General features: G+C 32.7%; 1 protein-coding gene across 1 annotated transcript; it reads right to left on the bottom strand.

Moving 5' to 3' along the window:
- Positions 1 to 2,234: 2,234 nt before the first annotated feature.
- LOC148600639 (uncharacterized) lies at positions 2,235 to 8,223 on the bottom strand. The gene is made up of 2 exons (XM_088558959.1): positions 8,068 to 8,223; positions 2,235 to 6,050 (listed from the first exon to the last, which is right to left on the bottom strand). Exon 2 carries the CDS (start codon positions 5,869 to 5,871, stop codon positions 5,410 to 5,412), a length of 462 nt encoding a protein of 153 aa, XP_088415085.1. The 5' UTR covers positions 5,872 to 6,050; positions 8,068 to 8,223; the 3' UTR covers positions 2,235 to 5,409.
- Between the last annotated feature and the right edge of the window lie 5,470 nt (positions 8,224 to 13,693).

The following is a 13,693-nucleotide window of genomic DNA, read 5'->3' as shown; positions in this document are numbered from 1 at the left end:
TGTTAAGTACGCTGTCTGTTTCCAATGTTTGGTATAGTGTCTGTATCCAGTGTTTGGATAGTATCTGTATCCAGTGTTTGGTAAAGTGGCTGTATCCAATGTTTGGTATAATGTCTGTATTGAGTGTTTTGTATTGTGTCTGTATCCAATGTTTGGTTTGGTATAGTGTCTGTTTCCAGTGTTTTGTTTTGTATTGTGTCTGTATCCAGTATTTGGTTTGGTATGGTGTCTGTATCTAGTGTTAGGTATAGTGTTTGTATCCATTGTTTGGTTTCGTATATTGTCTGTATCCAATGTTTGGTTTGGTATAATGTCTGTATCCAGTGTTTTGTATAGTGTCTGTATCCAGTGTTTGATATAGTGTCTGTTTCCTCTGTTTGGTTTGGTATAGTCAGGATATTCAGTGTTTGGTTTGGTATAATGTCTGTATCCAGTGTTTGGTATAGTATCTGTATCCAGTGTTTTGTATAGCGTCCGTATCCAGTGTTTGGTTGGGTATGGTGTCTGTTTCCAGTGTTTCGTTTTGTATAATGTCTGTATCCAGTGTTTGGTAAAGTATCTTTATCCAGTGTTTTGTATAGTGTCTGTATCCAGTGTTTGGTTTGGTGTAGTGTCATTATCCAGTGTTTGGTATAGTATCTTTATCCAGTGTCTTGTATAGTGTGTTTGTCCAGTGTTTGGATTGGTATAGTGTCTGTATCCAGTGTTTGGTTTGGTGTAGTGTCTGTATCCAGTGTTTGGTATAGTATCTGTATCCAGTGTTTTGTATAGTGTCTGCATCCAGTGTTTGGTTGGGTATGGTGTCTGTATCCAGTGTTAGGTATAGTGTCGGTATCCAGTGTTCGGTTTGGTATAATGTCTGAATCCAGTGTTTGGTATAGTATCTGTATCCAGTGTTTTGTATAATGTCTGTCTCCAGTGTTAAGTACGCTGTCTGTTTCCAATGTTTGGTATAGTGTCTGTATCCAGTGTTTGGATAGTATCTGTATCCAGTGTTTGGTAAAGTGGCTGTATCCAATGTTTGGTATAATGTCTGTATTGAGTGTTTTGTATTGTGCCTGTATCCAGTGTTTGGTTTGGTATGGTGTCTATATCCAGTATTTGGTATAGTGTCTGTATCCTGTGTTTTGTAAAGCGTCTGTATCTAGTGTTTGGTTTGGTATAATGTCTGTATCCAGTGTTTGGTAAAGTATCTGTATCCAGTGTTTTGTATAGCGTCTGTATCCAGTGTTTGGTTGGGTATGGTGTCTGTTTCCAGTGTTTCGTTTTGTATAATGTCTGTATCCAGTGTTTGGTATAGTTTCTTTATCCAGTGTTTTGTATAGTGTCTGTATCCAGTGTTTGGTATAGTGTCTTTATCCAGTGTCTTGTATAGTGTGTTTGTCCAGTGTTTGGATTGGTATGGTGTCTGTATCCAGTATTTGGTATAGTGTCTTCGTCTAGTGTTTTGTATAGTGTCTGTATCCAGTGTTTGGAATAGTGTCTGTATCCAGTGTTTGGTTTGGTATAGTCAGTGTATTCAGTGTTTAGTTTGGTATAATGTCTGTATCCAGTGTTTGGTATAGTATCTGTATCCAATGTTTTGTATAGCGTCTGTATCCAGTGTTTGGTTGGGTATGGTGTCTGTTTCCGGTGTTTCGTTTTGTATAATGTCTGTATCCAGTGTTTGGTATAGTATCTTTATCCAGTGTTTTGTATAATGTCTGTATCCAGTGTTTGGTATAGTATCTTTATCCAGTGTTTTGTATAGCGTCTGTATCCAGTATTTGGTTTGGTATGGTGTCTGTATCCAGTATTTGGTTTGGTATGGTGTCTGTATCCAGTTTTAGGTATAGTGTTTGTATCCAGTGTTTGGTTTCGTATAGTGTCTGTAACCAGTGTTTTGTTTTGTATAGTGTCTGTATCCAGTGTTTGGATTGGTATGGTGTCTGTATCCAGTGCTAAGTATAGTGTCTGTATCCAGTGTTTGGTTTGGTATGGTGTCTGTATCCAGTGTTAAGTATAGTGTCTGTATCTGAAACTACATTGGCTACCTAATGTTTTCTTTTTTTTATCTCTGTATTTCACAATGATATATGCATAGGGCTTGAAATTAGCAGGGGCTCACTCGCCAATGGCCTCTAAAATTTGGAATGGGCAGGGTCAACAGTGATGACAACAAAGATGTTTGATGTAATGAGATACATGCATAAATATAAGAAGATTTATTTACCACTTTCTTTATACAATCTATGGATAAAAGATACATAAGTACAGTGTCACTAGCAAGAAATTACATTATTTGTACAGTAGATTTTTTTTAAAATGTAAATACATGGAAGTTAATATAAAGAGGTTAAAACCATACATATACAAACATTAAACATATCTAAGTGAATAACTTAACGAAAGGAAAAGATTGTGTTGTACTGTAAAGATAGTACATGTATATACATTTGATTCATAATATAAATAAAGATTTAAATAAAATAAAGTCATGATATAGCTAATTTTATAATTCATTCAGCATCATTTAAAAAAATAACTATATTTTTAACAATTTGTAACCTGTACAAAAAAATCAATGCTTAAGTTACAACAGTTCTGATACTTTAAGTTGCCAACCATTAAGTTGGCTGGAGACTTATTCTTTTTACCCTGTCTCTTCTTCTTATTATTATTTATATTATTATTTTGTAACTTGGTATACATTTTCAGCTCAAGGGTCAAAACAAAATCAAAACAAAATTGCATGCATTTAGGCGACCGTTTTTAAAGTGGCCACCAATACATAAAAAATTAACAGTTGCCCAATTTCAATGAAAATTGATATTAAGGATATTTTTGCCATCCAAATTAATAATATGCAGCTTATTAAATAGATTAAATTGTATATCAGCTGCCAATATTTTAAAAATGACTGCAAACACCATTTAAATTGAAAGGCATAAGATTTCTATGAAAATTGATATCTAGGAAAATTAGGCTATCCAGAATAATGATATTAGCTAGATGGACAATATAGAGATTGTGCCAACAACCAATTTTTAAATGGTTGCCAATACAATAAAAAATTTCTAATTTTATATCGATCAAAAGCTCACCAGAGTTGATGTTGTCTTATTATGTGTTACATGTACATGTATATGCCAACTCTAAATAAAACTAATTTATTTATTTATAAACTTGTATGATTTCAATAACTAGAGGCTCCCAGGAGCCTGAATCACTCACCTGGTTAAAGGTTGTCTTTCAAGAGCAATAAATTTAACAAGGAGTTATCCAACAATTTTGACTCAACAAGACTTTAGTGGACCATCTTAAGGATCATTGCAGCAAGTGAAAGTTTCTTTCTATCTACATGTATTATAGTTTATTGGCAGAAAACTGTAAAAAAAAAAAGGCATTTTACATATTTCAAGGGCAATAACTCTTACAAGGAGTTGCCTGACAACTTTGATCCCTGAAGAGCTTTGAAGGCCTTATAATAACAATTGAAATAATTATGCTAAACCTAATGGTTTTGTACATATATGCTAAAAACACACAGTCTGACCCCTATGTTCTATTTTTAGTGATGGTGGCAATGTTCTTTAATGGATTAAAAATCCCCATATCAGTTCTATGTAGGATACCTCAACAAAAATTCTTACTAAGTTTGATTCCAATTAGTCAAGTGGTGTCAGAGGAGGAGATTTTTGACAAATAACATTCCAAATAGCAAAAAAGAAAAAGCGGCGAAAAAGGGCAATAACTCCAACATGGCTTAACAGATTACAATAAATATTTGACCACAAATAGATCTCATCATGCTGAACACTTTCACCTCACTTCACAATTTGGCTAAACCTAAGGGTTTAGGAGATATATGCAAAAAAAAACTACTGTTTGACTACGTACATGTAAGTTCTATTTTTAGTAATGGCGGCCATGTTTTTTAACGGATCAAAAATCCCCATACCAGTTCCATGTAGGATACCCCAAGGAACATTCAAAGTAAATTTAGTTCCAATTGGTCAAGTGGTGTCAGAGGAGAAGATTTTTGAAAGAAATAACATTAAAAATAGCAATAAACGTTGATACCAAGTTTGATTCTTATTGGTCCAGTAGTTCACAGGAGAAGAGTTTAGAAAAACTGTTCAGGATAACAACAGATGAAGACGACGGATGCATGTGATGGCAGTACCTCAAATGGCTTTTGCCCAGAAGAGCTAAAAAGGACAGTTACTCCAATATGGGTCAACAGATTTTCATCAAAATTTGACCACTGACAGATCTCATCATGATAAACACTTTCATCCCATGTCAGAATTTGGCTAAACCTAACGGTTTTAGAGATATATGCAAAAACTGCTTCTGACCCCAGTGTAGTATTTTTAGCAGTGGCCATGGTTTTTTACCAGATCAAAAGTCAAAACAGTCATTTGTGCAGGATACTTTAAGGAACAATTTCATTCAAGTCCCATCAGTAGTTTCAAGAGATGTTTGAAGAATTGTTAATGACAACAGACGCCAAGTGATGGCAATAGCTCACATGGCCCATGGCCAAGTGAGCTAAAAATAGATCTGGAAAGGGGAGGCAACTTCTACATGTTTTGCAGAAACATAAATTTAAACTTTTTTCATACATTTAATAATTTTGATTTATTATTAAGTTTCATGTACTTACATGATTTTCCTGTCTAAATTCCAGCTCATTTAATGATTCATCATATGTTCTGCATGAATTAAAGTCATTAAGGAATATGAAGAGCACTGGTCAATGCATTTGTATTTTAATTTCAATTCTAGTTCTTCAGATTATATCAACCCACTTTTTCATAAAAAAACTGATCCCACCTTGAAATGATGTTGAAAAATACATTGAAGATTAATGACTGTATTCCACTAAATATCAAATGTTAAATATAAGTAGAGACCTAGTCAGTACTTTGAGCCATTTACACTTTAGCTGACCCTGTCTGAAGACATAATTTCCTTTCCCTAAGTGATGCACAGGGACTTGGGGTCATGAGTTAAGATCCATTAAATGGACAAAAATGTATTAACATGCTGTTTAACTATTTTATACATTGTACAGCCATGGATAATAAAATGTGAAAAATAATTACCGGTAAAACAGCATTTTAGTACATTGTTTGTCCATTTAATGGATCCAACTTATGATCCAAAGTCCATGTGCATGACACTATTATAAAACTAATATATTTTGTAGTTATGTAAAAAGTTAACGGCATTGGATGGCAACCTCACAGGCAAAATGATAACAATAATAGCAATCTAAAGCAATCATCAGGTTGATGGATCAATGATATGTGTAGGATATATCACTGATCAATAATTGTAGTTGTTAAGTACATGTAAGTACTGTTTTCTAATTGTTTCAATACAAAATATGAGAGACTTTGCAAAGTGAACTATACTTTAAACTTAACCATGGCATACCTTTAATTCTTCATATTTGATTTTAAGGTTCTCTCGACGATATTGATCAACAGGTTCATCAATGAACCAGTTGTCCTTCTTTTTAGGACAATATGGTTTGTGCACTTCAAATGCAGTTTCATTTCGATAAAAATCTATATGGTCACCAACCCTTTCAAAAAATTGGGCATTATACTTCTTCATTTTATCACTTATTCCTGAACAAAAGATTTGATAATTTATTGTAAGCCAAAGCAAAACTACAGCAGTTTGGGATATTTTAGGTACTGTAAGGTCTATTTTCAAATCCATTTCTGCTGTTTCAAGAAGAACATCTTCCTCAGAGTCATAGAAAAAACACTTCACTTTACCATTTGAGATTCCTATTCCAGGGACTAAACAACTGTGCATTCGCTCCCTATTCAACTTGCATTGAAGAAATGAAAATACCACTGTTTCACTTATCATCTTTGCGAGATCCTTCTGGTCAAAACCTTCTTTACCATCTTTGAATTTTACTTCAGTGGACGAAAATGATGACACACTTTCGTTGTCTCCTTGTCCTTGTTTTGAGATAGCAGTACAACCAACTGGTACAACATCATTGATCAAAATATCACTTCTACCATGCCATCCTTTTATGCAACCTTAAACAAATAAATTACTATAAGTCTATTATCATATATTAAAAAAGTATATTCAAAGTTGGATTTACATGTACCTATATAATAAGATTATCCACACACTGTCCAGCTAAGCACTGGGTTTCTTTCTTCATATTCGTTCCTTTTCAAAAATCTTGGGAGTTTCAATAACTCCATTCACAGATGTAGAAGGAGTAATGGAAAAGATAAAGATACCCCCTCTGTCTCCATATTAAAACTAGACAAGCAATTCCTAGCCATATGTTCCCCATTGTCGCCAAAAAAAAGAAGTGCAAAAGTCCCATAACTCCTGCAAAACTTGTTAAACAAAATGGTGGCACAAAATGGTTACTACATGTAACAATCCTACGAACTTTGAACAAATCCGTCCAGTGGTTTCCAAGATGCTGCATCCACAAATTTGACTGGATGAACATACAAGCACATACATACATGCAAACACACACACACTAGTATTTCTAACCCCCCCCTTTTGCATTGCAGCCGGGAACAAAACTGTAATCAATGCTCATTATCTTGACATCAACCACGCCCATATTTGATAATATGCACCTTTTGTCCTCCAAATTGATTAAGATCCAAATCCAATTGAAGGTGCACAATAGGAATATAGAGTAAAGTTTCTGCAAAAGTTTCATTAAATTCTTTTCCGTGTTGTAAGAGGAGATACAGATAAGATATTGGCACACTATATTCATAAAAAGTAAAGTTAATGTGTTGCTTTGGAAACACCTAAAACATTCAGTTCAAAGTCTAAAATAGAAAGTACGCGTCTTTAATATGTACATGTACAGGTATATGTGCTAAGTTTTGTGCATACCACAGGGCAGGCTGCAACTGGCCCTAAGCATCATTATACACAGGTACAGCAAAAAAATAACATAAAACATAAACTGAAGGTGAAAATGAAACAGGCATACAGAGGCCAGAAATTCTTGATTTTGGACAAGCACAAAAACTGTGGCAGGGTTAAAGTACTTTAAAGTCTGGCCATGTCAAACAAATATTACAAAATTAAACACACCTAAAATCAGTTCAAAAAGGTCTGAGCTCCTTGTTACAATAGAAATAAAGAACCTGAATATAAACTACACAACTATACAAACTAAGGACTACTAGCAGCTGACTGACATGCCAGCTCCAGACCAATTTAAACCTACTGTACAAAAAGTTATGTCCCCATCATATGTAAAATACATCCCAATTCTTCTAATATGTATGAAATGACATTACTTTAAATCAGAGTTAAATATTAAGTGTAAAGCCCTTATATGTAGATCAAATCAATTATAATTAAGGTAATTCTTTTTTGCACATCTTCACATTATACCCTGAACTTTATATAAAAGTTCATCATACTCTATTGAGCAGTTAACTATGTGCTTACAAGCTTTGAACATGTAAAACTTTATAGTATAATTATCTTCCATTGGTCCTCCCACAACAGGCACTTCTATCATTTTGAAAAATCAAAAGAAAATTGTATTCTTTATTTCTGTAAGCTATTTATCAAAAGTTTTGTCCATGTTAAAAGAATCTTTTACCACAAGAAGTAGAATATTTACTTCATCATATTCATCTAAATTGGAATTCTTGAACTTTGTTATCTCGAGAGAAAAAAATTGACACATGGTTTTCTATTTTGTTTCTAAATCTAAGTTGTTTTGGTAAAGATTATATATGGAACTCCTTTAAAATTGCAGATGATCCTCTAATCTATGCTTAATGTATAAATATAACCACATTGTTTTCATCAGATAAACCATAATTATGATTTTGTACTATTATTTCAGCCTTTTAGACAGAGTTGTTTCCCCTTTGCAATGGTTGAAATGCTAAATTTGAGGTTTCTGCACTATAGACTTTTTCTGAACTTATTTTGGTCATAATGCTATAGCTTAGAACTTAAATATCTTCTGTTGCAATTTGTTAAGACTAAGGGCAAAAATTAGTTAGACTGACTGGACTATCACAAGAATTGCCATTACAGGCTACTTACCAAACGAAGTATCTCCCTTTTGTCCAAATAATTCATCATGTTGTGAACAAGGACATATATTTCCACATGTATATGATTGATGATGATCAAATTTGTAGTTTTTCCCAATTGAAAGAGGAAATAACAAATGCTGGCCTAATCTCACTGACCATTCAGACTAATCCTTACAATCTTCATACTCAAGTATGGCAGAATGATCTGTAAAACAAAAAATTTTTCGTGTAACAATAGTAAGGCCTACAACAAGAGGGCAAATATACAGGTCAAAAAGTTTGTTTCCATGGGTTTTAATTGCAATTTTGAGTGGCTGCACTGATCCACACAAAAATGTTTCATTTGTAGAAGGAATTGAGGATAATTCAAAACATTCTCTGGCGGCCAAAAAAGATATCACTGCATGTGTGTGTATTTGTAATAGCAATAGACGTAGATGTAAACATAAAAAGGCCAGACGAAACTGTGGTGGTATTATACACATACTGCCTGCAATTGAGGGCGGTATACTGGATTACCACATGAAGGAAAAATATCACCCGAGATGTAGTCAAGGGCGATATTCTTTCCTGAGTGTGGTGATCCAGTATATCACCCTCAACTTCAGGCAGTATTTGTTATATTATACTGAATATCTTTTTAACCAGTATACCACCTTTCTATTGATAAACAAATATCAAAAGATCCATTGACTTAATATTTCTTATTGTGAAGTGTTTTTTTCCCTCTGCAAAACCATCCTTTAGCGTCCTTGTTAGCTCTAAGTTCATTAATTGCATCTTCATTAACCTCGGCAAAAGCCATTGTAATTGCCATCTGGTGATTTTGGTTTGGGCAGAAATTAGAAAATGTACAGTAATACCGAACTGCACAACGGTAAGGACAAGATACATTTCCGGTCGCAGCGGGTGGTATATTCGAAGGAAGGGTGATATACTCAAAGGAAGAGTGGTATACTGGAATACCTTTTATCCAATCAAAATTCAAGAATTTAATATAAAGTATATATAATATATCCATATATGTTGATCATAAATTGTGTAAAGGTGTAACAGCATTGCAGAATGATCATAAAGATATTGTATAAGCCAAGTTAGACAAAATGTTCTTTAATCTGAAGAAAAGCATATATCTTGAAATAGCTTATTTTTCTCCAGAAAACTCTCTTAATAACATAGATGACTTGAATGAAAGATATTCTCATTTACTTAGAAATATTGAATATTATAGCCTAGAAGATATTCTTATCCAAGGGGACTTAAATGCATACACCAATGATATTCATATTTTGTTTTAACTGATGATACACAATTCCCAAAAATGAATGATCCAAAATATGTTTGTGAATCTCAGCTTTATAGAAACAATCTCGATAAAAAAAAACAAATAAAAGCAGTAAACTCTTGTTAGATTTATGTAGAGAAGGAGGTATAAGAATATTAAATGGAAGAAAACCAGGTGATTTACTTGGTAATTACACTTGTATAACATATAAGGGATGTAGTGTTGTTGATTATTCAATAGCATCTCATGACCTCTTCAATGATATTGGAACTTTTAATGTTCATGATTTTACAACTATTTCAGATCATAGTGCAACTAGCTGCTCACTGTTCACTTGCCTTAATAATTTGAAAATTTCACAAAAAGCTAACCTTGAACCCCTTATGGGCAAGTTCATATGGAATGAAGAAACACTGCTTAAATACTCAAATAATATTCAAAGCCCTCATGTAAAACAAAAGTTAAATGATTACATAAATACAATTTTATATGATACAGCCTTAAACTCTACTAAACTTATTAAAAGCTTCCTAAAAAATAAAAATAAAAAATTCCCCCAAACCACAGTTCACAGAATCTTGCCATGACTTCCCTGTAACTGTCACTTGTAAATAAAAATCCAATAATGGTGAGTACAGAAAAACCTTTTACTCTTTCTGTTCTAAATATAGAAGGCAGTGTAAAGAAGAAGAGAAAAAATACAAAGCACAGATCTATGATAAGATCAAACAACTTCAATAAGGATCCTAAATCCTTTGGAATCTTATAAATAAACAAAACAGGTTATCAAAAAGCAATAAAGATGAAAAGTTTAATGAAGAAGAAGAATTTATAAATTTTTTTAAGGACATGAAATCTGGTCATTCAAAAATCAACAAATTTCATAAAATGATAATTTCAAACCTTAAGAATAATATTGCAGAAAATAATCTCAATAATGAAAACACTCTCAACAACAGAATAGACTCAAATGAAATATTAAAAGCAATTATGACACTAAAAAATGACAAATCAGCAGGAGCTGATTTAATTTCAAATGAGATTATCAAGTGTGGTACACAAGTCTCACTGAAACTATGTACGGTAAACTCTTTAACCTAATATTCAATACAGGATCATTCCCTAAAATATGGAACAAGAGTTACAATTCTTTAATATTTAAAAAAAGAGTTAAATTAGACCCATCAAACTATAGAGGGATATCAATTATCTCTAATCTAGGTAAACTTTTTAATAAAATTATTCATGAAAGATTGCATCAATTTATTGAATCCAATAAACTGATCGATAAAATCAAATTGGATTCAAACCAAAATAAAGAACTACTGATCATATTTTTACCTTACAAATCAATAATAGATAACTACAAAAGAAAGAAAAAGGAAGTCTGTGTCGCCTTTATAGACTTTAAAAAGGCGTTTGATATGGTTTGGCGATATGGCCTCTTCTATATATTATCAAAACATGAAGTCCCGCATAAAATTTTTAATATTTATTCTATGTACAATGTATCAAAACACAAAATGCCGAATTAAATTCCCTAACAGTTTAAGTCAATATTTTCCCTCCAGTTGTGGAATAAATCAAGGTAATGTCCTCAGTCCGACCCTTTTTAATCTGTTTATAAATGATATTTTTGACCAGCTTAAAAATGGGAACACTGAACCAATATTAATTCATAATTTAAAAATAACACCACTGATGTATGCAGATGATATTATTCTGCTGTTAGAAACAGAAAAAGGCCTGAAAAATGTACTTAACATTTTTAATGATTTTTGCATTTCATGTAAACTCGAAGTAAACACAAAAAAAATCAAAAATAATAATATTCAATTCAAATGGTAAACGTTTTCTCAACCACTTCAGTATTGATAAAAATATGCTAGAAACAGTAAAATCTTACTGCTACCTGGGCATTACATTTAACTACAATGGTAATTTGAATCTATCAAAAAATAAGCTAATGGAGAAGGGAAGAAAGGCCTGGTTTAAAATAAAAAAAAGTCGTATCTATAGATGTTCCTTGTAATTTACTTGAAAAGTTATTTGACACTTTGGTAATATATGTAAATGTTATTCATTATGGGAGTGAGGTCTGGGGAGCTGGAAAAACTTTCAGTGACTCTGACCCATATGAACATTTACATTTGAAATTCATAAAAGAAATCATTGGAGTATATAGTAAAACCATAAACACTGCATGCTTAGCAGAACTGAACAGAACATCTCTACATCTAAAAGTTCAATTGAATACGATTAAATTTTTTAACCATATCCTTAATTCCCCAGATACACTAGTGTACAAAATATTCAGAGAAGTTAAAAACAACAAATTGTGGATGTCCCATGTAAAAAATATACTAAATAAATTTGGGTTCTGTCATCTCAACTTACAACTTAATAACCTTCAATTTTATATCAGAAGAATCGAACAAAGACTACACGATCAGTTTATGCAAAATTTAGTAAGCTCACTAGCTATGAGTGAAAAACTCATTTTTCCGTAAAATATTTATTCCGTCTAAAAGACCCCCATATATTGATTTATGTAAATCTAAAATAGAAAGATCTATCATCAGTAAATTTCGTTTGAGTGCACATGCACTAGAAATAGAAAGGGGACAGTATAAAAACATAATTAGAGAGAAAAAAATGTATTTGTAAATAATATGATAGTGGAAACATAGAGGATGAATATCATTTCTTCTCAGGGGCACCCACTACACACTGCAAAGAAATCAATTTAGTCTTGCCAATGGGCAGAACATACCCTGGTAAAAGAATTCAAGCAATTTCGTTCAAGCCATCCGCTGGTCTTCCTCTACAGCAATTTTAGGTGTAGCCTTATCTGTGAACTTCTCTAAAATATCTAAGCCATAAGAGAAAATGTCACCCACTGCAAAGGTGCCAGCTTCTTCGTATGCAGATATTGTGCAAGAAGCACGGCTGAAGGACTCCGAAATTCGCGCATTACATTCTACTATCTTCAACAAACGCATGTTCATCATTGAAGTTCCTTTGCATATCTTTTCACATATGGCTGCTAGCTGCTAGCTGCTTCATTTTTTGCGTGTCTGCGAGGAATTTTTCAAAAATTTCATACGTGTCGCGGGTCTTTTGTCTTTTCGCATTTGGTTCTACTTCCGAAGCCATTTTTGGTGGTCACAGCAATCGGAACTACTCGCCCACAAGAAGAAAGTCAGAGGAGTTCCGATGGTATATCGGGATGAATCGATCCAAATCGAATTAGTAGATGCAACGACATATTCTAAATATACATTAATAATACCTTTTGATGTGTTTATCAAATGAACTTGTCCAAATCTGGATTTTATCCAAGCCTGGATGGTATAAGCTTGTGACAACTAACTACCACTATTATAGATATACTTTGTTTGTTTGTTGTTTTTTAAGATATATTCTTACTTCTTATCAAATATGATATTGTACGTGTATCTACAATACGCCAATTTATACAATTTATATTACCAGTTTCTTCGATGAAGTTACACTAAATCTCAGCCTAGACTTCAAAGGCTAAAATAAAACAAAAGAAACATGAAGATGGGCTTGGGGGTGTGAAATTATTATGAAATGTACAGTTAAGATCGTAAAGAATAGCATTCAGTAAAGGGTCATTTAGAATACTATATGCATCGAGATATTTACACAACTTTTTATTCTATTACAAACATAGTAACCAGTGTCTGTGACCAATAGACTTCTTTGATTTATTCTTTCCTTTATCATACAGAACTTTTGAGTATTTAAAACATGCTTAAACTAACATAAATCCAAACTAAACTAAACTTTTGATTTTAAAAAGTTTGGTGGAAGTGGTGTCAATAAGATTCTTTTTTATATAAATGAATAAAAGAGCCACATGCAGGTGTACATGACATACCAGCTAAGATTGTAAAAAAAAGGTAAAACTGAAATTGTACCTCAGTACAACAAATTTAATAAATATTGCTCTATATGGAGTGGAGTTTTTCAGAAAGACCAAAACGGGCACAAGTACATGTAACAACTTTATACAAGAAAAATAGTCCTTTAGGTAATTAATTATAGGCATGTCGGTGTGTTAGCTATTTTTTTCAAAAGTTTCTGAAATTTTAGAATCTCAATTGAGCAAATATTTTGATACAATTTTCACCCTTATTTATCTGCTTTTACGTAGGGCCATGAGTGTCAAACTACACTACGGAGACTGCTAAAAGATTGGCGATTAGCTTTAGATAAAAAAAAAAGCTACTATTATTGTTTCAGTTGCAATTTATTCTGTGAAAATCATGTGAAACTATTGAGTATTAAAATTGATTATAAACATAAATTTGATATTCAT

This window comes from Perna viridis, chromosome 13 (genome assembly GCF_037379345.1).
Source record: "Perna viridis isolate PV_CMFRI_1.1 ecotype Kerala chromosome 13, ASM3737934v1, whole genome shotgun sequence".
Taxonomy (NCBI): Eukaryota; Metazoa; Mollusca; class Bivalvia; order Mytilida; family Mytilidae; genus Perna; species Perna viridis.
This window is presented reverse-complemented; position numbering and strand designations above follow the sequence as displayed.

What these genes read in the sequence shown, in the direction of transcription:
- LOC148600639 (XM_088558959.1), bottom strand. Translation starts at nt 5,871, where the DNA reads ATGATAAGTGAAACAGTGGTATTTTCATTTCTTCAATGCAAGTTGAAT.